A 27,228-nucleotide genomic window follows, 5' to 3' on the forward strand; every position below is an offset into this window, starting at 1 on the left:
TAGTTTTTGGGAAATGTGTGAATTCCTTGACTGAGGTTTTAGCGAGTGGTTGACTCTCATGTGATTATTTTGCATTATAAAGCACTTAAAACTAATTCAGCCCTGAAATAAAAACAAAGAATGTGTTTCTAAAAAATGTTTTAAATCAGCATCTACATTTACTGAGAGCACACTGTGTGGTTACTTGTATAATCTACAACTAGTTTTTTTTTTTTTTTTTTTGTGATGGTTGATCACGAGTCCCTTGTTTGTTCTGAACAGTTAAATTGAGCATTGTTCTTCAGAAAAATCCTCCAGGTCCTGCAGATTCTTCAGTTTCCCAGCATCTCTTGAATATTTAAACCCTTTCCAGCAGTGAATGTATGATTTTGAGATCCATCTTTTCACACTGAGGACAACTGAGGGACTCAAACACAACTATTAAAAAATCTTCAAACATTCACTGAGGCTCCCTAAGGAAACATGATGCATTAAGAGCCGGGAGGAGACTTTTGAACAGGATGAAGATGTCTGAATTTTTTATTTTTATTTTGTTGAAATATATATATATGTCAGTGTTTGTCAGTGTCAGTGAATGTACACAAACAGTATGCTATTACTTTGGTTTAACATGTATAGTTATTATGTGACTACCTTGAATCCAATAGCGGATTTTGATCTCTTTTGATACTTGATGATAATAGCGCTTCTGTCCAAGAAGTATCAGTGCACAAACAAGTAATCAGTAGCTTGCAGCACCCTCTGCTGGTAAAAATAATCACAATCATACAATTGCCATCTAGCTAACTTTGTCAGGCTTGTACAGTGCATTTGTGGTTTGAACATTCTGTAAAACGTTATGACATTTCTGGGGACAGTTTCAGTCAGGGACAGAACACAGAAAACATAGACATCTGGTCACCCTATTTGAGAGAAATGTTGCCTTTCTGGAATATAGTGATATGTGACATTACATTAAATATGTTGTAGATTTTCGTGTCTATTTGCACTTTGTTTATTACTTGGTGGGCCTGTTTGGGGTCTGTGTGAAGTATGAAGGAAATCAGTCACTGGGTGGCGCTACATGTTAAGCATAAAAAGAATTCATACCATATGTTAAATCTCCTCATTCGCTACAACTTTGCCTTAAGGTCCTTAGTATTTTACTAAACCACAAAACTACTGCAGTCCAATCCTCTAGATTTTTTAGGTCAACAATTATCAAAAACTGTTGAACTTTGCCAATTTGGATAGCCATTACAGGATCATTAAGAAAATGGCCATCTCCAAATGTACTCAAAAGCCTATAAATCTTCAATGCTTTCATGTCGGCCTAGACACTAACACCATGGATGGCATTACGGTCTTAATACACTTGCTCCCAGATAAATGATGCTTGCAGCTATAATTTGAATTATATTTATGATATACACTCAAAACTTTATTATTGCATACTGTTTTATAATGTAGGCTACTAGAATACTGAGGTGCAGATAATTGCCACTATTTGTATTAAGTAAAAGGCAATTAATAGCAAAAAATCCTGCTATTTTAACATAGTATAAATAGAATCTAGCTGTTTCCATTTAGTGTAAATAGCATATTGCTAAAATACTGCTATTTTTACTATATTTTATATAGAATCCATTGCCATTAGCACTTAGTGTAAATAGGCCTATCGCTGTTTGCACTTAGTATAGCATCTATCACTAAGAAAATATGCTATTTTAACTTAGTGTAAATAGTCTCTATCACTCTTTACACTAAGCGCAAACAGCTACTGCCTTTTTAAAATAGTAATATGATAATTATTCAGTAATTCCATGACATCTTTTTGACATGTACATTTCAGTCATCGATTAATTCAAAGCTGCATGCTAATTGAGTGAAATCATCCAATCTGAATTGTTGCTATTATGATATATATTCATTTCAAATAAAGGCAATTAAGTTTAAATATATTCATACCCCGTAAGATGGCCTCTTTGAAGCATTGCACATTTTGTGCTTTGAGAACTAAATTAGCGAATATTTTATTTTCCTCATTGCAAAAAGTTCTTCCTAAAAAGAACTGTCTTCAATGAAACTATTTTAAAGGAAATAAAGTAATATCTATCCCTGTAAATCTGTGGTTAAATAAATGTAATTTTGGTTTTCAGTTGAAAGATTAAAATGATGTAAGGGACACAACGTTTATTTGGTGTTAGCATGAATTTTAGTAAATGCCAATAGTAATTTCAGTGGACTGGAAAAATGCTGAGAAAAATTGGGCTTATGCCATCACACTAATACCAAACAGACCATCTAGATAAAGACACATGAAGCAAGGGGATGACCTGATCCCAGAACTCCCTAGCAAGGCCTGCACTGTCGGAGTGACAGAATCTCAGAGAGACTGCAAATTTTAATGTGTGAAAACAGATGGATATATATCAGAAAAGAAAACAAGGAGCAGATAAAGTTAATGCAAAACATGGATGTGGTGAAAGAGAAAAGGAAATAAACATTCTACAGAAAAGGGGATAAATCTGATGATGGCGTAAGGGAAATTATTGGCAGAGTTTTAACAGATGGGGGTCTTCTCACTGAACTACCAACTGGTCTGCTGTCTTTTGTACTCCCTTTGGACAGTCAGATAACAAATCACATAAAAAGTGGTCCTCATTATTCCTAATAAATGCAATACACCACTACAACATTTTAGATCTCAAGTAACCTCCGGAGTCACCAAACACATCCTGTCCTGATGTGCGTCATTATATTAAGTGCACCGGGCTCTCAGTGATGGTGGAAGAAAAGTTTCACGATACAACTGATTGCGCAATACAACAGAGTGACTGCATATGGTAATATGAACTGTGCTACAGTTTTCCAAAGTCCCTTCTACAAAATAAAAATGTGGACACAGCGATTCTATCTGTTCTAACTGATTTAGAGTGAAACATAACACAAAGGACTTGGAAAAGAACTTAAATGAAAACTTATAACCATTTCAGAACTCATGTTTTAAGGTGATCACTCCTGTAATAAATAATTTTTAAACATATTTCATTTCCAATTGGCCTAAAACATGTTTAAAATGACTGTGAACATAGTTTGCTTCACAGAGAGTATAGTGCTTGGTGTCAAATTTCCATATAGTTTCACTACTGTGTTAAACTTGTGGCATGTCACTGATCTCACAGGTTTGTGTTGTATTGACCTTCTGCTGTTAAATGGGGAAGCAGCAGGGTCTGTAATAATGCAAGCAATCCTTTCCAACATATGAAAACACAAAGACATGCAAAGCACTTATTAATTTAGCTATTTTACAGTACTGATTAAGCCTGATCAAGCTTGTTATTTCTACATTGACTGCAAACATAATGTTTTATTTGTCACACAGCTGCAATTATAAAACTTTCCACATTTTCAATGTTAAAATAAACAATAATCTGATAACTTAGACATAACCTACTTTAAGCAATGCTATTTATCTCCCATCTGGCTATGGGAGAAGCTGGTCTGAAATTGCAATTGCAATTTGAATTTGATTGATTAATTGCAAATATAAATCAAATCAAATGGGGAAAAAAAGAAAGAAAAAGAAATCACGTTTTTCAGATAGCCTAGTTTTAGGGGTGATTTTGGTAAGTTCAGCAAGAAGTGAGACATTAGGGGTAAAGCAAGACAAACAAGTTTCAAGATCATTGCGCTTTAAAATATAAGAGGGCAATGAAAATGGCCGATGATTAAGAGGCTACTTGCTAAAATGCTTTGATGCTTTGTTTTCATCAATCATCCATGTCGGCCTTTATAAATAATGGAATTTTGTAAAATATGTTTATATATTTGTGTAGCCCAGCTAGGGTTTTTATTATCTCCTAAATGTTTAATTTTTAATATGTAAATGTTTCTGACTTTCAAGGGTTAAACATAAACAGTATGTGGATATTTATGTGTGCCGCAATTCCATTTGAATTAATGTTATGTAGATTACAGTCAAGTTTATGTGAGGTGTACATGTCTCAACATGTGGGTTTGATCAGCATGTATGTTTTTTTATTTGTGATTGGACATTAGTTTACTTGCTCCCGCCTATGTGTGGGTATTGATCATTTCGATTGGGAGAGCGGCGGGCGAGAGATCGAGGCAGATCGGAAAGAGATGTCGCATTTTGTCTCTGGTGATTTCGAGAGAAAATATACCCAAATAACTGCTGACTAAGTGGTCAAAGAGTATATTTAGTATACAGAAAGTGTTAAAGAACGTTTCTGTAATTTGTTTGATTTGTTATACTTTGACTAAGAGTTTAAACGGACTTATGTTACTGCTGCTATGTGCACTGTAATCTCTTTTTTTTTTTTTTTTTTTTTTTTTTTTTTTTTTTTTTTGTCAGTTAACAAGTGATTTTATTTAACAAAGAACAGATGAAATAATGAAATATTGTAAAAAATAAATAAATGTATTTAAATAAATGGAATTCAATAAAAGATAAACAAATAAAAAGAATTAAATTAAATTCTTAAATGCCTGTTGTGTATTTCCTTTCACACCAAAATCACCTTTTATCCTCTTAGATCAGAAATTCCAATATAATACTCAAATATCAATATTCAACTTTTGTATCTGAAAAAACCCAGTAATATAGTCCCCTTTGGATCTATAATACAATCTCAAAATCAAAATGGAAAATACAATCAGAGAAAATCAAAGAGCAAATTAAATGAAAAATATGTATTGTGGGCCCACACTCACAGCTTTAAAAAAAACCCAACCTGTTGCAGGCCTGTGTCGTTGCTTGAGAACGGTGTGGCCGTGAAAACCAACAAATGGCCTCTTCGCTCCAAAGAGCTAAATAAACAAATGTACCTGAGTCTTCCCGTTTCGACACGCCGATCCACCGATCACGTTGGACACTCCGTATGCGTCTGCAGTCTCACCAGCTGTCCGCTGAATGATTGTGAATCCCGCGATGCCAGAGGAATTCTAAACCACGAGGGGATTTAGAACGCTATCTGGTTCCTCGTAATGTACTCGTCTTCCTCGGAACGATTTATGAACTCAGATGCCGCGAGTAGATTTTACTCGACGTAAAAAAAGAAAAAAGAGATTACAGTGCACATAGCAGCAGTAACATAAGTCCGTTTAAACTCTTAGTCAAAGTATAACAAATCAAACAAATTACAGAAACGTTCTTTAACACTTTCTGTATACTAAATATACTCTTTGACCACTTAGTCAGCAGTTATTTGGGTATATTTTCTCTCGAAATCACCAGAGACAAAATGCGACATCTCTTTCCGATCTGCCTCGATCTCTCGCCCGCCGCTCTCCCAATCGAAATGATCAATACCCACACATAGGCGGGAGCAAGTAAACTAATGTCCAATCACAAATAAAAAAACATACATGCTGATCAAACCCACATGTTGAGACATGTACACCTCACATAAACTTGACTGTAATCTACATAACATTAATTCAAATGGAATTGCGGCACACATAAATATCCACATACTGTTTATGTTTAACCCTTGAAAGTCAGAAACATTTACATATTAAAAATTAAACATTTAGGAGATAATAAAAACCCTAGCTGGGCTACACTTGTTTATATGGGTTGGGGTTAAAACCATAACCCATAATAAAGGTTTTCAAAAAATAAAAAATAAATATAATAATAAACACACACACACACGTTAAATTGTTGCACATGAACAAAAGTCGTTTGAAGAGGTTGCTATGGCAACAGTACGCTATTCATACGCTTGTAGATATAATAAATACAAATAATCACAAAAAAAACAAACAAAAAAAAAAACCGTTAATGGTTTGTTAACGTACTGAAGACATTTGACAGTTATAGCCAACTGTTCTAGAGGAGCCATCAGAACATTTTGTGAGAGAAGAATATGGATTGCTCACCGAAAATGACCGCCGGAACCCCTTAATATCTTATTATAACGCTCACAGTAAGGAAAACCCTACATATTCTAGAAAAGGTGCAGAGGGGGGTGAAATTTACGTTTTTAAGTGGAGCGCAGAGTTACGCTCTGATCCTTTAATGGTGCGAGATCAGCGCACAGTTGCCGCGCTCTACTCCGCGCTGGCATTGCTGCCAGCCTCAGTCACTCCTAAACACCGCCTTTCGTGGGAGGCAACATTAGACACCGGCTGAACTTAAGTACTTCGGCGCTGTCTCACATCGTTCCTTTCGCTGAATTATTTCTAAGGCGTTTTTCAGGTGTTTTCTTATGCGAACCAATAATAACTGTGAGACACAAGGAAACCCCGTTATCGCGACGTTAACAGGTAGCCTAGGGAACTGACAGCATTTCATGATTTGTAATTGATATCCCGGGAACCCAGAATACTCTTAAAAGTCATCGATCTGGAAGGAGGATATCTTTCTCACGGATTTGATGGATGTTTGATCGGTTGGTGATGCCCATTTATATCATCGATCGCAAATTTCCAGAGACACCTGGTGAGTCTGTTACGCATGTTACACATGGCTTAGAAACATTGTGTGCTGACCAAGATTTCATTTAGGCACTGTTTGGGAAATGGTAAAAGTTTTTTTAATTTAATAACATTTGGAAATGTGTTTTTATTACATATTAAGATACACACTGCTCTGAAAGCATGGGCTGCCTACTTAATGCGATCCTTTAAATAGGATCTCAGATAAAATAAAATACAAAGAAAGGGAAATCTAAAATTATATGCGCAATTAACAACTCAGAACTGCTGATGTCCATGTAATTTAACGACTTTTTATTTATTTATGTGGCATATATGTTAATGCCTGTCACATTCAAGCACTGTAAAACATTTTACTGTACATCTGTGGAAGTGTTTTTTTTTTCTTGCAAATATTCCAATCTTTGTTTGTTACAAATAGAAGTAGTTCATAAATTTATAACATTCCAAAACTGTGCTGTTTATACAGTACAAACTACCTTTCTAGTGGAACACATAGCCTACAGGAAACCACTGACAATCAAAACAACAAATGATATATATATATATATATATATATATATATATATATATATATATATATATATATAGTCTTCATTTTGTGCAGTCTTTAGAATAATATTTTAAAGTGATATTCATCTGATCGCCCATTATATTTCTAGTTTTATATAAATAGAAATAAGATGGTTATGGTCATGTTTGATGTTGATTTCATACATGTAACTCATTTCTAATGCAATACAATGTTGGGTTTACAACTCGTCACATGCTACAACATTCTGGTCTTAAACGGTTCCCTACAGCTGAGTTATCATGGGCTGAAATGTAAATGTAAATGCATCAGTCATGTTTTGCATATTTGGAAACCATTTAAGACATGTATTTGTTATCGGCTCAGGCTGTTCTAGATAAATGTTCTATAGTGACACAGAGGACATAGAGATGGAGAAAAGTACATAATAGGACCTAGAAGCTACAACAGTGGTGACACCTCCTCACTGAACACATGATAAACCATGTGGTCATGAGTGTTTTATCTCAGATCAGCACAACATACTCAACCAATCTACTGTTGCTGATAGACTTTTATGAACAGTTTTTCCAAAACATCAAAGAAACGTCAAATCTCCATGACTGGAACATCTGCACTAATATTTATGCATCAATAGTTTTGACACAAGATTGTTATTTATCTTAAGTTTTGAGATATGTGAAATGAACTCAGAATGCAATGTTCCTGTTTCTGAGTGACATTGCTCTCTGTCATGTTCCTCTTAAAATTAAAACCTGAAGTCCCCATAATTTCATTATCGTTTATAAAGCCCTAGAAAACAAGATATTATAGTTCTGCTAAGGTGTTTTAGAGATGTTTCCGAGTACAGCAGACAAATTGACAAGTGTTAAAAGAGCTTTGGACATCTTGTTGCTGACAACTTAACATTATGATATAGGGCCGATTATTCTAACAAGACTTATTTTCACATGGTTCCTTGCACTGTTACTATATTATAATCTCCTTTTCCATATGATGAGCTCCATATATATGGCTTTTCTGACATATAATGAACTTGCTGGGTAGTTACAGCAGTAAAAGCTAAAATGGCATGTTTGTTTCAGCAAACGCATTTTCATCTTACATCTGCTTTTGTTAAAACAATTGGTTAGGTTTAGGGTATGGGTTTTGTGTGTGTACTTCAAATGCTAGAGAGCATCAATATTTTAGTGTAACTTGCTGGACATTTCATTTCCAAAATGATTGCATCCAACGTAATAACAGCACATTTTTCCAATATAATTGGGTTTAAAATGTAAAATGGTTTTTTAAAACTCACTATTTGACATGTTTTTTCATCAAATGCCTTCAGATGTGAGAGTCTGCTTATCAGTTGGCCTATTTTATTTTAGTATTACCTCATTTTGTGCTGAAAGATAAGGATGTTGCCAAATTAGCATGAATCTTCATATTTTCTGTTCCTCTTTTTCAATTTGCACAATCTATTTCCAATTACATGTAATCATAAGCATTAGTGAACAAGCAATTGTTATTTTAACAAAGTGATTCACTAACAGAGCAGTTTTAATGTTGCTATAAATATTTTTTTTTGTTGAGGTTAGGGCTGGTGGTTTGGGTTAGTTGCAATAAAAATACAATATGTAACACATTCCTTAAATTCATTTCATAGGTCTTATACCTCACTCCATGAACTAACCATTTTGTACCAATCCTCAACACCTATTTTATTAAACAGTGTTCATGAAAGGCGAGGAATGGTTTGAAAATTCAGCATAAACATGGAGAATTTAAGACCAACTGCGTTTGAAGTATACTGTGAGACTTGTAAATAGAATGTAATTGTGGACACCTTGTCATGTATTCCTGTCAAACTTCAGTCAGAGTGCAAAACCACAGAAAAGAGCAAAAAAGTATGTGGATACTGCTATTGTTTCTATAGAGTATTGAAAGCCTAGCAGAAACACTGGGGCTGAGTTTAACAACATAAAAAGTTCAGAAGCCTGATCGAAGTCATTTAAGATGGAGGTATAAACAGTGTGGTTTAGTTATAGAACAGATGTATTCTCTATGAAGTGTACAAACACAAAAGTTTCCAAGAGCTGTTATGGATACATTTTGATGGAGAAGTCATCTGGAGGGTATGTGTCTGTCTTAACAGACATGCTTAGAGGATTCACCATTGCTGTGCCAAAAGCGAAGCAGACTACAAATATTATAGCCAAGTCTGTGATTCACCATGGCAGTGCCAACAAGAAATTGAACAGAAGCTCTTACAGTAAAAGCTGCACTGAAGCACTAAATTTGCATTATGGGTGACCCTCACAGTTACGCTCTGACCTAGAATTTTTGAAGCAAGCATGAGACAACTTTCCCTTAAGTATTAGATTGCTAATTAGATTCTAAAGTCTCTGCCACACTTAGGGTAATTGCCACTGTGAAATATCTGTGGAATATGAACTTATTTACCGATTACTAAGATGCTGCAAACTTTATTTCTGAAAAACATGGAAAAGGCACCCTCTACCTTATGATGGTTGATAATTAATAGTGGCTTATTAAAATTAGAAGAAACCCTTAAATAATCTTTGTTTCCTGCCAAAACAGAAGCTTGGTTTGTAATTGTTTAGTGGACAGTGATGAAGATCGTATTGTTCCACAACTGTCAATGTACATATGCCTGCTTTTAAAGCAGGGGTAAAAAAAACAATATTCAAAGACCTCATGACTTCTCCAGTTGTTTCTGATTTACTGGATACAAATTAAGATTATACCTGGGTAAATATTTTAGAACTTGGCATAACTAGAAAAATGTATAGTGTAAGATGTCTCCCTGTGTACCCCTGAATCCATGGCTGCTTTCATTGCCCATGAGGCCGTTTGACCTACATGTAAAAAAACCAATCACAGTCTGTTTTGTTCAGCGTCACGTTTTGAGGCATTGGAATCTCACCACAATAGCACACCGGTGTGTAAAACTCTCGGATGTATTATAAAGATTGTATGCCGCAAACTTTAAATATTTCACATACTTTTGAAATTTCAGTGTTTAGTTGATCCTGATAAGCGCTTGTCGTCACAGTTGTAAACACTACGGCTTTCCTCTTTTGTGAGGGGGTTTGGCGCCATGGCATCTTTGTTTCCAGGCAGAACGTTAAAGAACGTGATGCACACGTCTCCTGGAAATCCTGTAGAATTTAACTAATCCATTGACGGCTTTGACAGTCCTGAAGTGTTTCCACTTTTGTGTCCCATATGCATTAGACGTTTAGCCAACGGTCTGTGGACGTGACATCTGAGGCTGATACTACTCCCTGGGCAACATGACACCCTCCTAATTTTTTAAATGGCTGTTTATGCATGTAAGCGTTTATTCATTCATTTCATCTGCACATCAACATTTGTGAGATTCAGTCAGTTGAAACCGGATTGAGGTTAGGTGTTTTTATAAAAAAAAAAATTGTGTGTGTGTCTGGTCCATTTTTGTGTGTTTTCTAGGGCTGTCAAAATTGCGTTTAAAAAATATCGTTCGAATATTCCCTCTGAAAAATACACGAATATTCGAACTATTCGAACATCTGTTTGTGCATGTTGTCAATGACGCGCATTATGTCAATAACAGGACAAAATAATACAAAGAGATATAACTACTTGTATAGGTAGTCTGTTTAAGTTTAAACATATATGACACAGTGTTAATTTCGTTGACTAAATATTTTCGTCATTATTTTCATCACGAATATATTTTTGCGGACGAAAACGAAACGAAAACTAAAAAAGAAGGCACTGACGGAGACTAAAACTATGACTAAATTGATTGACATTATATAAAGGACGAGACGAAAATAGACTGTGACGAAAATCAAATCAGCAGACGGGAGAGATGCGAGGAATGAACAAAAGAACCGGCAAAACGGAACAGGCGAGACTGCATGAAAGAAGAGAACCAATCCGAGCCTGACTTATTGAGACGTGAAGCGAAGGTTTTCAGTTTTTAAATGAGCTCCCGGGAAGTCGGCATTCGAAGAGGTGATGTCTAAAAGAGCGATAAAATGTCCACAGCTCACTTCACGTTTGACGACGAACAAAACAAAACAAAGCGTAAAGCACGCGGAACGCTCATTCGTGGCAAGAACACAACCAATTTGAAAAGACATTTACAGACGAGCCACCTGCACATTTTCTCAAATGTAATTTCACAAGGATGTTCTCTTGTTTATTGAGCTAAGCAAAACTGGAAAACTGCAGTGCTTAAATGTTGTAGCATTAAATATTACGAACTGAAAAGTACTGTAAAATAGCCCCTTCTTCAAGTTAGATGCTAATACGTAATATTATGATACATACATTTGATTAATACTAATGTTTAGTATATTTTATAATGTTCTACTTGTTGACAATATCACAAATATTTCTATATTAGTCATGTGAAACGTGAATGTTCACATCCTCTCATTATACATACTAATCTAGCAATATTGTAGTATTTACAATATTGCTAGACAAATGAATACCTTATAAAATCTTGTTACTTTTTTATCCACCCAACTTATTAAATATTTACTTTAAATGTATGCACTTATTGTTCAGCTCAGCTGTAAGCTTTAAGGTCCTGGACCTAACTTTATTTTTCTTTTATTGATGGTCAATTGGCAGCTAGTTATTGTTTACATTATCATGACAGTGTTTGTTGCTGCATAAAAGCTTTTGAATCGAAATAAAGACACAGTTGTGTTGAAATCAGTGTTAATTTTGACACAAAATTTTAATTTAGTTTTAGTCTTAGTCTTTTGACTATAATTCTTTTTAGTTTTAGTCAAGTTTTAGTCATCTGGTTTGTTTTAATTTTAGTCTTATTTTAGTCGACTAAAATTGCTTGGTATTTTAGTCGACTAAAATTGCTTGGTATTTTAGTCGACTAAAATTGCTTGGTATTTTAGTCGACTAAAATAAGACTAAAATCAATAACAGATTTACTAGACAATTTTTTACAGCTGGTATAGGAAACAAACTTAACCAAAATATATAAAACACAAATTCAACTTTATTTCAACACAACTGTGTCTTTATTTCGATTCAAAAGCTTTTATGCAGCAACAAACACTGTCATGATAATGTAAACAATAACTAGCTGCCAATTGACCATCAATAAAAGAAACATAAAGTTAGGTCCAGGACCTTAAAGCTTACAGCTGAGCTGAACAATAAGTGCATACATTTAAAGTAAATATTTAATAAGTTGGCAGCTAGGTGGATATAAAAAAGTAACAAGATTTTATAAGGTATTCATTAGTCTAGCAATATTGTATGTTTTAAATACTACAATATTGCTAGATTTGTATGTATAATGATAGGATGTGAACATTCATGTTTCACATGACGAATATAGAAATATTTGTGATATTGTCAACAAGTAGAACATTATAAAATATACTAAACATTAGTATTAATCAAATGTATTTATCATGATATTATGTATTAGTATTGTGCTCTCATCTAACTTGAAGAAGGGGCTATTTTACAGTACTTTTCAGTTCGTAATATTTAATGCTACAACATCTACGCACTGCAGTCTTCCAATTTTGCTTAGCCCAATAAACAAAAGAACATCGTTGTGAAATTACATTTGAGAAAATGTCCGGGTGGCTCGTCTGTAAATGTCTTTTCAAATTGGTTGTGTTCTTGCCACGAATGAGCGCTCCGCGTGCTTTACGCTTTGTTTTGTTTTGTTCTTCGTTCGAACGTGAAGTGAGCTGTGGACATTTTGTCGCTCTTTTAGACATCACCTCTTCGAATGCCGACTTCCCGGGAGCTCATTTAAAAACTGAAAACCTTCGCTTCACGTCTCAATAAGTCAGGCTCGGATTGGTTCTCTTCTCTCACGCAGTCTCGCCTGTTATGTTTTGCTGGTTCTTTTGTTCATTCCTCGCATCTCTCCCGTCTGCTGATTTGATTTTCGTCACAGTCTATTTTCGTCTCGTCCTTTATTCGTTGACGATAATGTCAATCAATTTAGTCATAGTTTTAGTCTCCATCAGTGCCTTCTATTTTAGTTTTCGTTTCGTTTTCGTCCACAAAAATATATTCGTGACGAAAATAATGACGAAAATATTTAGTCAACAAAATTAACACTGGTTGAAATAAAGTTGAATTTGTGTTTTATATATTTTGGTTAAGTTTGTTTCCTATACCAGCTGTAAAAAATTGTCTAGTAAGTCTGTTATTGATTTTAGTCTTATTTTAGTCGACTAAAATACCAAGCAATTTTAGTCGACTAAAATACCAAGCAATTTTAGTCGACTAAAATAAGACTAAAATTAAAACAAATCAGATGACTAAAACTTGACTAAAACTAAAAAGAAATATAGTCAAAAGACTAAGACTAAAACTAAATTAAAATTTCGTGTCAAAATTAACACTGATATGACAACTTATTACCTACACAAAAACAAGGAAATCAACTAATTGCCAAGACTGCAGACCTCAAGCTCTCTCACCCTCACGTTCTCTGCGCATAACGGTTTAAATGAACAAACAAATTTTTGTGCAAGCAATTTAAGGTCGCGACTGTTGTCCCAAATATAGAAGGCTTCAGTGATTGAAACAAATATTATTAATATTAATTGAAGTTTTACAGCATATAGAACTGACATTGAATGCTCCGAGCAAGCTGTGTGGTAAACATGGACCTTTTCCTTGACATGAAACGATAAATAATCAAACCTTGGAACCATTGCTTGACAGAACTTCCCGAAGCCTGCCCCATCCACGATACTGATCGGTCTCATGTCCTTACAAATGAACAAAATTATTTTATCCGTTATGGCCTCTTGTCGTGTTGCAGACAAAGAGCTTGTGGCGGGCGATGCAAAGTAACGTTAAGTGTCAAGACGTGACTGTTTAGCTGGAGTTCCACACATTATGCCATGCTCATTTGGGTGCTCATTTTTGAGATGTGACCTCATGTTGCTAATGGTCGAATGGTATGCTAACTGTATCTTAAATAGCTTGCATACAACTTTATCTCGTGGCTCAACAATTTTACCTCACTTTCTCTGCTGCGGTCGAGTTGGGCTCTGCACTTGCTGGCATCTTCCATGAAGATGCATCAACTTTCAGCAGTGATGCTGTGCCAGACAGTGCAACTCCTGTGACCTGTCCCTGAACCCTCAGGCGCGCTAGCGCGCCCACTCGCAAAGCAGACAACCACGCCTCTACTACCGCGGACGTTTTTTTTTCAACATTTTTTTAATTAGAATATTAATTTTCACCTTCGAAATTCGTTTTTTTATAAACTATTAGAATACATATTCAATTTTAGAACATTCGTTGACACCCTTGGGTTTTCATTTTGAAGTAAAAAGATAAACTTGAGGAAAAAAGGTGTAATAATAACATGCAACATTAAATTTAAACAAAGTCAAGGAACTTAAACTGAAGGCCAAATATGAATTATAGTGAGAGTTAAAACAAGGCACAGTTGGGACTAATCGGTTAACCATGGAAACAAACTAGAAATGGGAACAAAGGAATCAGGGACTAAACGAATTACAAACTAATCTATTAAGGAGAAGACAGAACAGAAACAGATTGCTACAGGTTATTATTAAATATTTCATGAATTAGTTGTACATTTTAGAAATCTTCACTTTTCATCAAAACCTGTAGGCCAACTGAGTGTAATCATTCACTTTGCATTTATAGTGATCCAAAATATTGGCAATTAAATATGTAAATATTCATGTTCCTGAATGTAAGTCATAGAGTATATTTTGTTCCATAACAACTAAATTAGCAAATGTTTATATTTATTTATTTCCATCAACAACACACAGGCTTATGCATCATCATCCTGCACATGCTTACATCTAAATATGTTACTATTTAAAAGTAAATGCACACTGTTCTTAAGGACATCTTCCACATCTTACCCTATATATTATAATAAAAACCCATTGATTTATGAAATTGAATTAATTCGCATGATTTTTACAGACTGAGAACTTTTCAAATGAGGCCCCCTTAAATTCTGTATATCATCATTTACTCACTGTTTCAGTATTTTTCTCTGTGTAACACAAAATATATAAAAGGTTTTTATTCATTGTGCATTTTGTTTTGGACTCCACAGTGACATTCAGTATTTGAAAAACAAACAAACGCATATATTTTTCAAAATATAAAAAGTATGTAAGTAAGCAAGTAAATAAATATTAAAATACAGTAAATACATACATAGTCTCTCCCTGAAACTCACTTCAGGGACTTATTAAAGTCACTGCATATTGAGAATATATTTTCCCATATCTTTCAGTGTGGTGGGGTTCCTGAGGCCTATCCCAATGTCTCAGTCCACAGGGATTGTACAGGATGATATTTTAACACAAAAATTACAAATATACAAATATATCCTGGTTAACTGCCACAAATTCCTGGAATAAAAACATTATTAATTTTCTTAAGTGTGGTTTGTGAACACACCAGCATGACTGTGCTGGAAGAGATTAGGTTGAAAGGTCTTCCTGTTCCCTACTCCTTCAGGGAGATGCAGTACCCCCGCTAAGGCGGGTTGGTTCCCTGCCGATTCACATACGTCAGACGACATCCGATCCGGGGGTCCTGGGACTCTCCATGCATGTCAGGATTATGCCTGGTGCAGCAAATGACGCATCTGTCACTATCTCTTTGCACACTCCCTCCCCTTTTACAATAATCTAAATCAAATCCCTGCCGGAGTGTCCTAGATGGATTTGGAAAGTCAAAGCTGATGAAGACGCCCTTGGTTCTGATTTGCTCCAGACCTGTCGCAGTCACGAGCAGATAAACAAGGAGAAACTGTTCTGCCCTGAGCTCTGATCATGCCCACAGTGGGGAGTCAGAGGACATGCATAAGCTGTTCTATAGCCACTTAGGGTAATATCACAGACCAGGGCTTGGAGAGATACACAACTTTGTTCATCGCTGTAGATGTACCTTTTCTAAACAGAATATTGTAACGGTTTTGCCTACAAGATAAACTCTTTATGTGATTATTATTATTATTTTTAATGTGAATGCAGGAGTTGTAAAAATAGAACAATATGCTGAATCTCAATCTTACATATGGTACAAAATGTTTTGCTGCTTGCATCACAGCGTAAAGTATATTATATACTAACGATTAAAAGTTTGGGGTCTTTAAAAAAAAGAAGAAGATGTGAATGCTTTAAATGCATTAAATTGATGTATGACAGTGACAAATGTTAGAAAATATTTCTACTTCAAATAAATGCTGTTGTTTTAAACTTGAAATTTATCATAGAACACTGAAAGTTTGTATACAAAAATAGTAAGCAATAAAACTGCTTTCAGAATTTGTTATAATAAGAAAAGCTCATTGAGCAGCAAAACATCATATTGCTGCAAAAAAATATTAATTTTGTTATTTTTAGCTACACTGAATATAATTTTAAAGTTCAAAAATGACCACAGTTTAATTTTACTACAGACCTCTGACACAATCTCATGAACTCCCTGCAGTTTTTAGAGAACCCCCTGTTGAAAACCCTACTCATGCAACCAAAAAAATGATGAAGCATGTTTTGTTTATGAAAAATAAACAAAAAATACACTTTATCTGCATTAGCTACAATGGCTGAGTCTCTACATGAAAACAAGTAAAACTGCCATTTAGTGGGTAGCCCGGGAGCGGTTCTGTGGCCAGTAAAGCCTCTCAATTATTCAGCTCAGAGTAATTCACTCTCTATTTCTTTAATGGCTTGTTATCAGCACATATGGAGGAAACTACAGTCTAACAGCATACACTAAGCATTCTAAGCCACACAATGACGTGCAAAATTTAGCTGTACAGAAATACTAAATACTTTATCTCTACCTTTTACAGTAATTTCAAAATTTCTTATATTTTTTGTCTAGGTTATGTATTTAGACTCTTAAAGGGATATAGTTCACCAAAAATATTTGTCAGTTTCCTCATATTACATAAATAATGTTATTCATTTTAAGATTTTAAAGTGTATTCTTCTTTAAAATTATGTAATTCTTTGAAACAAGTTAGCTCCAGAAGTCACCCAGAACTGAGTTAAATGTTAGAATTTCAAATTGAGTAAATGAGCCAACTGCTTTTAATTAAATGGAACTTTAAAAATAATCTTGCTCATTATAAATGCAATAGAACCAATCCCAATTAAGTACATGATATAAATATTCACTAATTAAATAGGATTTGTTGTCTGTCTGTTAACAAACTAGATTTATGCTGTCAATAGTATTTTATGTTTCAATGTCTATACAATTATAAGTAAATGTATGTGTGGTAGAACCACATTTATTATAAAGTACATATGAATACGCTCAAGATCACATTAGCTACATGGATTTTGGAAGAAGATTCAGAATTTTCAAGTAGTATTGATAGGGTTTTTTGCACCTGCAAATGCTTACACATGAAAGAGGAGCCATTGTATCACAGTATGTGTTATAAGTGTGATCAAAAGTGTGATTAAAAGTGTGCCTGGATCCAGCTTACAGTTTTACAATTAGTTTATTATTAATGTTTAAATATAATTATCCGAAGTGCCGTTATAAAACCAGCCTCTGTCGAAAATAGTTAAACCAGTCACATGTTTTCCTCTAAAAGTCCACAAGATTAACCGGACAGATCTAACCCCTGTAGATGTTGTGATGTGATTGAGATGAGAGCCACTGCCCCCTGGAAGTACGATTTTGCCAGACTATTAAGCCAAATTATCCCTGACGTTTTTCCTTCCTGCCCCCCAACCACCTAAAAATGGCACCCTGTTGTTAAACAGACTTTACTTTTATTATCAATAAATACAGCAGAAATGAAAAGAGACAAGACTGCTATGTGTCGCAGTGTAAATGAGAGTCTGGGTTCGTGTGTATTTGGCTTGAAATGCTGTGTTGTGTATTTGTATATGTGTGTGAGAGAGTGTCAGCCTCCTTCAAAGGATGACTTTAAGACTTTGTCCCCAGGTCGGGGTCCTGTCATGTCAGCCAGAACACAGCAGGAGCTGCCCATCTGCAGAGTCAGGTCTCTGCCTCAGCTTGTAACCCAGTGTGTAACAGTGTGAGCACTTCATCATATTTGTGACTAGAGCAGAGGTGGAAAGTAACTAATTACAAATACTTTCATTTCAGTATTGAGTACAGTTTTACAATTTTTTTTTTAACTTTCATGAGAATTGTAATGTACAATGTATAATTCAATTGTAGTACTTTTACATTTACTTGAGTAGGATAAAACTAAAGTATTCAACTTCACTAAGTTTATTTTTCACCAAAAGTATTCCACTTTAATTTTAATAAAAAGTGCCTCTAATTATATCCAAATTAAGAATATATCTTTTTGGTTTCACTGGATTCCCAAGCCTAGGTATGGGTTAATGTTAAATAAAATGCTTTTTTTGTGTGTCCTACCAAAAATGTGCAAGGAGTCCATGCTCTATCTGCATGTTATTCAGCTGTAGTGATATCTGATGCATTTGTCCCATATAAGGGATTTCCTAGGTCTCCCTTGTGAAATAAATTTGCAGTAAACAAGTGTTAGGGTTAGGGTCAACCCTGCTCCATAATGCTCACATCATCTCATTTTGGTTAAAAATAGAAAACATAATACTAAAGTACTTTGTAACACAGTACCTTGAGTTTGTTTTTAGCAAACTACTTTTTTTTTTACTCTTACTTGATGCATATTATTTTTCAGTACTTGCACCCATGTAAATTATTCCTTAAGTAGCAATAAATGTATATTTATTGTTTATCTGCTTAACCCCAGGGCATCCAAGATGTAGGTGACTTTGTTTCTTTAGTAGTACACAAATGGAAATGTTTTAAACCGTTGCAGTATGTCAGTCTTATAATCGAGGTAAATGGGAATCACGGGTACTATAACCAAAAAAAAAAAAAAAAAAAAAACTAAATTAAACCCTTCGGATCGTGATGATACATTGATGTGGAAAGACATAAAACGATCAGTCTGTGCAAGAACCTGAACAGTATTTATATTGTTTTTTAAATCATATGCACTGCAATGCCTGAACTGTCCAGGTGTTGAAAGTGCATTAGAGGGAAAAAAAAAACTATATAAATACTGCACAGACCAATCGTTTTGTGTTTTTTATTGTATGTTTTAGCCGTGATTCCCATCCACTTACATTATGAGTGTGATAGACTGCAAAAAGATAGACTAAAAATCTCTGTTTGTCTTATACTGAAGAAACAAAATCACCTACAGTACATCTTGGATGCAATGGGGGTAAACATAAAATTTTCATATTTTGGGTGAACTATCCCTTTAAGTACAATTTCTTAGTTGAAGAGTGTGTGTTTGTGTGGCCTAGAGGGATAAATAATTAATTACAAGTTCAAAAAAATTAACAGCTCAAAATGTGGACTGTGCATTTCTGAAATCTTTAAAAAACAACCATGTTCTGTGACCAAGGACAAGTGGTATTTGTGACCATGCTCTAAGAAACTCACAGTGAAATCATCTGTGCTTGATTTCCACTGAATCTGAATCTCTTCAACTGTTTTTAGGTGAGTTTCTACAGGCTGCCCCAGAGGGACAGCAGACCATGGCTGACAACAACTCTCAGGAAAAAAAGCCTCGCTGGACATCACTAGAGATCGGTCTTCTGACGATTGTTTCTCTGCTGTTCATCATTATTGTGGCTCTCATCGTACTCTTCATCACACATAGTGGCAAAGGTGAGTGCATGCGATTCTTTTCATCATCATGTGACAGAAAAACTGGCAGTGCTGCTTTTGAGACACCTTTTCCATTGTGGTCTGTCCAGAAATTATTGGCAAAGCTTTTTTTACCCTTTTGTCCATGAAAACCCAAGTTGGAATTATATTTATAATTATATTTCCCAAAGGAAACATTCATACAACAAAACTTTATCATAAAGATGATGCACAGAAAAAGTTGTGTTGGATTTACATGATTTAATCATGTACATCAATTCCACATGAACCAGTTGAGCAACATTATTTGTAAATTCAACATGTGTGTGTATGCAGCATATTTTCTGTTTTGTTCTAACAAAAATAAATGAATAAAACATAATAAAATAAAATTATAAATCCCATAAAAAATTGTGCATTGCCAGGTTGCCAGTAGCCAGTTCAGTGTTTTGCACATCAACACAAAATTAAAAATACTATTTGTTAGTTTGCTTTATAGGGAGTATTATTATTGTTTTCAGCTGAATGAAAAAGGTTTCAATTGGAAATCATGATTTTCCATTAGAACAATATATAAAAATGTACTTTTAATAAATGACACAGATGTCCCACATTTGTTTAGAGTACGGTACATTATATATATATAAAAACAATAATTATATTGGCAACAAAATCACAGTGAATTGTCATGTACTGTAAATATTGAATACATTGCCATGCCTCACAAAAAATGTTTTCTTTAACCAGACAACTGTTGGTAAGTGAAAACATATTTCGATTCTGTGGTTATTTTCCCAGGGCAGTATTGAATCAAGCTGGCACATACTGGTGTTCCCCAAATAATATCTACTCTGTAATATGGTTGGTTACCCATGTAAGCCCCTTTCCCTTGTTAGGCCTCTGAGCAGCAGATGGAGCTTATAGGGACTCACTGCAGCTTGCCTTTCACACCCTGATCATCTGCCATTAATGTGTTGGATAAATGTTTAAACAGCAAAGGCAGATTGAATGCTGAAATACAGAGATGATCTCCACATGCTCTTCCTCTCAGCCCCGGGGGTCTGGATAAGAGGGCAGGGCGGTAGGGACTAAGGTCAGATAGTGGATGCCTATTGAATATTAGTTCAGTGATAAATTCTCATAAATAATACTCTATGTCTATGGATACATATAACATGTATAGAGAACATTTTCTGTGGAGATGAAAAATCAACCCACCACAGAGAAAGAATTTTTAAATACAATTTGATTTATTATTTAATCAATTATTAATAGTGTTAATTTGCTCCTGACCTCTGATCCCTTGTGCTTCTTTTTCCTTTGTAGATGGTGTCTGCATAACAGCTGACTGCACACAGTCAGGTAAAGATATTTCACAACATACTGCAAATAATTAATCATGTAATGTCTGAAAGTAAAATGTCTTTCTTGCACACGTATTATAGATTTTTTTATTACTTTTTTAATTGTCATAAAGTTCATACATAAAAAATTATCTGGCATTATAGCATCCCGCCTCATTGAGAACATGGACCCCACAGTGGACCCCTGTGACAACTTCTACCAGTATGCCTGTGGTGGCTGGCTAAAGAAGAACATCATACCTGAGACCAGTTCACGTTACAGTACCTTTGACATTCTAAGAGATGAACTGGAGGTGGTACTCAAAGGTAGAATGACACTATTATATGCTGTAGGGCTAGTTATCAGCAACTAAAAATATGTATGCATGTAATTCAAAGGCAATAAGATCAAAAAAGAAAAAGGCATACCCGTCGGGCCATGTCTCTCACTAAGTCCATGACACAATATTGTAATGTTGCTTTGTTGTTAGTTGAACTGCTTACTGTATCCTACCTACATAGGCAGTCGTCTACTAAGGTAGCAGAGTAACTAATTTAGAGTGCTTTACATAGGCAGAAACTCATGGGGTGAAGTGCAATTGATTTCTGAAGAGTTTGATGTTAGCATGTACTTTAATGATCACAAAAATATGGAGCCCCAGACATGATATACTGGGAAAAAAGATATTGTGTCCAAAAATGTACAATTAGGTTCCCATGGCTTAATAATTTGTGGCTGCAGTTTATTAATTTTTATTTCCCGTTTTCTGTAAATATTTACCACGTTATACTTAATTGCTCTAAATCATAGCCATGTTGTAATTTGTTCTTTTGTATTCATTTATTTAAATTATGACCATGATTCACTTAAAATGGGGGAACCAATGAATACGTTAAGTGAATTAATTAATAAAGTCACTATAATATTTTGTTTTCCTCCTGTGGGCCACAAAAACAGCAACTAAAAACAGGTAGAATCCATTGAGATGTGTCTGATATGAGCTATTTTAAGCTCAGTGAGACCCTGCCTGAGGCTCAGACGTTGAAATTTAAAGCTGTGCTTCTTGTTCCTTTTAACACAGTTGTGGAACCTGTCAGACAAAATTTCATCTGTAAATGCTGACAGCACTGTAATGTGTCTTGAGGTATGGAGAGAGCATTGATTCTTTGTTAACTGGTCATAATTCGCAAGTAGTTCTCAGTTAGGATATTTTTATTTAATAATTATCAAATAAGGAACTACCTTTTGTCCTGAATTTGCTACTACTTACTGCTTAGTTAATCTCGCTCCTCTATTAGTTAATAGTATTAAGTTAAGTGTTAATGCAGTACTACCTATTTCTTCCTGCGTTGTTAACAACGGACTATTATTCTAAAGTGTTACCCATTGATGTAATACTGCAGGGTTGTAAAGGATGTGGACTGATGATGTGGGAATGGCTCTGGGGTGATCAGAGGCTTCAATTTGAGGGTCCTCAGCTCCGGGAGCCATATGACCTTAGCTGTCTGACCAGGAATGAAGAGATTTTTAACCTTTGCATGGGCACTGATTTACAGGGACAATTTCAGAGTGGCCCCTTGAGATTTCAAGAGATTTTTTAAAGGGGGCGTAGATGAGGAAGCATGTGTACTAATCATCATACTCCAGGAGGTGTAGGGAGGATGGCTTGACCTCATAAACGCAGGAGGTTTGGCTGGAGAGGTTATGAGCTGTAGGGGGCTGTGCACAGACAGATGCTTGTGGATGTTTTGTGGAGTTAAAATTTATTGAATCTCAGGGGGGCTCAAGATTCAGGGGTCAAATGCTACTAGAGCTATAAGTTAACCTGGATGGTAGTGCTTGTCAAAACATAGCTCGCTCAGCTCTCTCTGTGCCACCTTTTAAAAATTAATGATCTGTTACAATCAGCCCTTTCTTCATGAGCTTTTAATTCAGAGTGGTAATGAGTTCTTGATTTACAGCAAAATCAACAAGGACGTGCTTAATTTTTAATTTATTATTGCCTTGATGAGAATTTCTATGACATTTCTCACCTTATTTAACGTTTAATTAATTGAAAATCATTGCTAATCAATGAACAAACTCTGAGGGTGAAATAAAAATAACCATCAAGGAGTAGTGAGGATTGTGTCTTCCCAAGAGAAATCTAAATCCTCTCATTAGCATTTTTCAGTGTGATGAGCTTTTGAGGGATGAAAGGAAATGCTGATTGGAAAATAAGAGTCTATTTAGAGATTCGATTAGACTTTTATGCAAATGCAGTTTTGATGAAATTATTGTTCAGGGCCTTTCCTTCGGTTTCCCAACCTCACTTTTGTATTTCAGCTGTTGGGACTTGAGAGATGGTTTTAAATTGTGGAGTAAATGCTTATGAAGACTATACTTATGGGACCAAAGTCACCACGAGACACATTCCATTCTAATATTCAAATTAGCATTCAGCCTTAATGGTTTCTTAGTAGTTCAGCATCAAATGATTACATTTGATCACACACTTTCACTTGCTGTATAGCTATTGTGTGTATAGTGAGATTAGCCAAAGCTCATGCCATAAAAGTCTGTAAAAAACAAGTGTTGAAAACACTTTAAAGGGTTATTATGCAAAATCCACTTTTAGATGTTGTTTGAACATAAATGTATATTGGCAGTGTGTGTACACAACTACCTTATAATGATACAAATCCATCCACTACTTTTTTATAAATCATGAAGCAGTGTCTCAGAGCTCATTGATCACAGAATCTATAAAGTGTGACATCACACTTTATCAGCCCCAGAATTTAAAAGCAGCATTCAAGTAAGAAATACTCTTCTTATTAGAGCTATTAAGTTGTTGAGTCCAGAGCAGTGAGAGATTTTCTGATTTATTTTATTGTTTGGGTCATATTAACAGCATAGACCCAAATAGGGAAGTTATGGCCTAATGGTTAGAGAGTCGGACTCCCAATCGAAAGGTTGTGAGTTCGAGTCCCGGGCCAGCAGGAATTGTGGGTGGGGGGAGTGCATGTACAGTTCTCTCTGTGGACTGTGGATCTGTCTCTGGGGCTCATCTAGTTGTCCTGGTCTCTGCTGACATTCAGGGCTGTCGAGGTCATCTCTAGGTGCTGATCCACCATCTAACCTGGATACAGACTGGATCTGGTTGCTACAGTGACCTCGGAATAAGAGAGAATCAGACTAATATTAGTGTATATGCTATTCTTCTAACGATGTAGCAAGTACATCGTGTGTTATGGGTAGGGATGGGTACCGACACCCGGTATTAAACTGGTTCCCGAGGATAAATTTTGAAAGACCGTAGTATCAGTAAGATCTGATGCTATCGTTCTGCTTTCATTACTGGAGGGAAAAAAATAATAATGTACTATGTATTTTTGCTTAATAATGTTATCGGGCACATTTTATCTCACCAAACATTTCTAATGTGCGATCATATTAAGACGTTTGTCTGTGAGATCTGCGAGATCTCTAATGCACGCCGCTGAGGCTCCCGCTTAATAAAAAGAGTGACGATGGCGGAGAGAGCAAAACTTTCCAAAGTGTGGTTATACTTCACTAGAGTTGATGCAGACAACGCTCATTGCAACAAACAAAATTTTTGCATGTAAGGGTGAAAACAAAAGCAATCTGTTAAAGCATCTTTCAAAAGTGCATTATGTGCTGTACATTATGGCTGTTTCTTGCACTACAAATAATTGTTTTATTAATTTTACATTAAAGAATAAAGAAATATTAATTCTGTTCTCAGCTTGTTCTTAAAAAAAAAAAAAAGTACCGATAAGAATACCGTTAAAGTACCGGACCATTAAGCAGTATCGTTAAGAGTAGTAATATCGTTAAAACCTTAACGATACCCATCCCTAGTTATGGGAAGTGTTCCCGGTTACAGATTTTCAAAATGAATGCACCCTAAAAATCCTTTCAAGAATTCCTAAAGAAATGTATGAGTGTGGTATGTGTAAGCCAGGTTAAAGAGATGGGTCTTTAATCTAGATTTAAACCGACAGAGTGTGTCTGCCTCCTAAACAATGTTAGGTAGGTTATTCCAGAGTTAGGAAGCTAAGTAGGAAAATGATCTGCCACCTGTAGTTGATTTTGATATTTGCGGTATTATAAAAATATTTAACATAAACTTGTCTGTGAAAGCCGCTCTCTGTTTGCGTGCTTTGGATGTAAGCGTCCAGAAAAACGTATATCAGAAATTTAAACTGATATGGCTTTAAAAAGTGTTATTTCAGTGCAATATGCATGATAATCAAAACCAAACATGTTTTTTGGTAGAGATCTGAGATACAAGCTAAAATTGCACAGTCCTGTTCTGGGAAAGAGGGCATGGAGCAGCAGATCATTTACATTTAAAGATATATTAACTAAAACAGCCTGTTTCTGCTTCCACTCAAAATAGGCATTTTTAAAATTATATAATAATTTATCTGTGGGGTATTTTGAGGGCATAATAGGTGCCCTTTAATAATGCTTACATTGCACCTTTGCCAGTCAAGAGTCAGATGTTCCATTTCACTCTTGGTGCAGACTTTGATCACTTCTATTTAATATTACTTTTATTTAATGATCCTGCTTAGCACCAAAAAGCAAACCTATATTAAACCTTCCAGTAAGAACATACATAAAAGGGTATTTTGAATTTAATTTTATTCTACACAACATATTAGCTGTTTTTCTAAGCCATTTTTTGGCATAAATAATAATTCAAGTCGTCCATCTTCAGCACCAAGCTTCACATACTTGTGGCATTAATTCATTACCTTATTACAGCAAATGTGGCTATTTACCCTAAATGCTGTTCAAATTATATATCTGGCCAGGGAGTATTTTCAGCAGAACCGCTGGAAATAGCCAGAGTTACAGTACAATCCAAAACGTATAGAGAGTGTAAAGCTGATAAAAAAGAGAGAAGCAGGAAGGAAATACAAAGAGTGAGAGAGTTTTTTTTTTAAAACCGGCAAATAGGAAGATAAAGGAGGAAAAAAGAGGAAAGAAAAAGGCATCAGTCTTTTTTCCATTTTCGGCAGACAGGGCACTTTGCATCAATTCTATCCTATAATTTGGGGGGTTTTGCCATCACAGAAAATGGAAGATAAATTTACTACATTATGGATCTCAATGTCTAAATGTTAACATGTCTCTAGCAGACTTAGCCCTCTGTGATAGGCTGAGAGAGGCATAATCAAGCTGACAGAAAATGGGTTATAAATACTAGAAGCTTTCTGAACAGGGCCAGCAAAATACTCATGAATATACATCCAGGAGATGCTCAAGGAAAGGGCTGTTTCCTGCTGGGACAGAGTTGGCTTTGTCAGGAGATGTGGGTCAGATAAGGCTACTGATCTCAATATCAAAAAAAGTAACTTTCAGTGGAGCTATATATAAGCTTTTGTGGTCATTCCATTGAGAGAGAGAGAGAGAGAGAGAGAGAGAGAGCCAACAGTAGTTTGGCTTTGATATAGATACATCTGTTTTCATTTATTTCCACTTCAATGGGTGTGTTTGGAAATTCAGTGTTGTTGTTTTTTACATTTGTAATTTGTGTTCCACAAATTATGGCTTACAACAAACAAAGAATATAAAAACATTTTATTGCTTGTTAAAGTACTGTTTGGGCTAACTAATGACTAAATCTGTGGTGTATTTAGTCAGTAGTCTGGAAAATGTACTAAATAGTTGTGAGAGAATTCCACAAGATTTGCGTTGACTGTAAATATTAAAATACTAAATATCCCTATAATTGAATCAGCTGCTAAAACAAAGTAATGGGCACAATATATAAACTATAGCTCTATAGGCTGGTTAATGGAACAAGTTTTTTAAGGGTTTCTGAAACAAGCATTTTGTCTGTAAATTAGCTCTACGTATAATGAAAGAGAAAAAACGATTAATCTGCACGTCAGATGGTTGGAGAAAAAGAGTGACTGAGATGAAGTGACAGAGTTTTGAAGCTGTAGGGGTTCTTGCCACATGGCCACCAAGCGGTCTCTAATCCAATCACTCACACATGATCTGTGCCCTTTCACAGGAAGCACTGGGACCCAAGCACTAATTAAAACAAAATCTGAACACAAGTACTGCAAACAGGATATAAGCGATTTAAAGCAACAACTGGGCCACTTACTGAAAGAGAGGTAGATGGGAGCAAAGTAGTCACAAAAGCACAATGTATGAGGGTTTCATTTGGGAGTATGTTTACCTACTCTCTATGATGG

The 27,228-nt window shown here is 35.3% G+C and overlaps 1 protein-coding gene and 1 long non-coding RNA gene across 3 annotated transcripts in view; one reads left to right on the forward strand and one right to left on the reverse strand.

Annotated features, from left to right (window-relative positions):
• The window catches only part of LOC127977463 (uncharacterized), a 29,350-nt gene extending 23,786 nt beyond the window's left edge, over positions 1 to 5,564 (reverse strand). Inside the window, exon 1 of the long non-coding RNA XR_008158239.1 lies at positions 4,831 to 5,564. This is a non-coding gene — a long non-coding RNA (uncharacterized LOC127977463). The remainder of the gene's footprint in view (positions 1 to 4,830) is intronic.
• Positions 5,565 to 6,119: 555 nt separating this feature from the next.
• Positions 6,120 to 27,228, forward strand: part of LOC127977374 (neprilysin) — a 52,012-nt gene continuing 30,903 nt past the window's right edge. Inside the window, exons 1-5 of one of the 2 annotated variants that reach the window (XM_052582251.1) lie at positions 6,122 to 6,448; positions 17,951 to 18,008; positions 19,514 to 19,684; positions 20,990 to 21,025; positions 21,172 to 21,333. In XM_052582251.1, the coding sequence (XP_052438211.1) occupies positions 19,552 to 19,684; positions 20,990 to 21,025; positions 21,172 to 21,333 (331 nt within the window). In that variant the 5' untranslated portion in view covers positions 6,122 to 6,448; positions 17,951 to 18,008; positions 19,514 to 19,551. Of the gene's footprint in view, positions 6,449 to 17,950; positions 18,009 to 19,513; positions 19,685 to 20,989; positions 21,026 to 21,171; positions 21,334 to 27,228 lie in introns of both variants that reach the window. The other variant, XM_052582250.1, reaches the window with a different exon arrangement.

The sequence above is a fragment of the Carassius gibelio genome, chromosome B18 (genome assembly GCF_023724105.1).
Source record: "Carassius gibelio isolate Cgi1373 ecotype wild population from Czech Republic chromosome B18, carGib1.2-hapl.c, whole genome shotgun sequence".
In the NCBI taxonomy this organism is placed as follows: Eukaryota; Metazoa; Chordata; class Actinopteri; order Cypriniformes; family Cyprinidae; genus Carassius; species Carassius gibelio.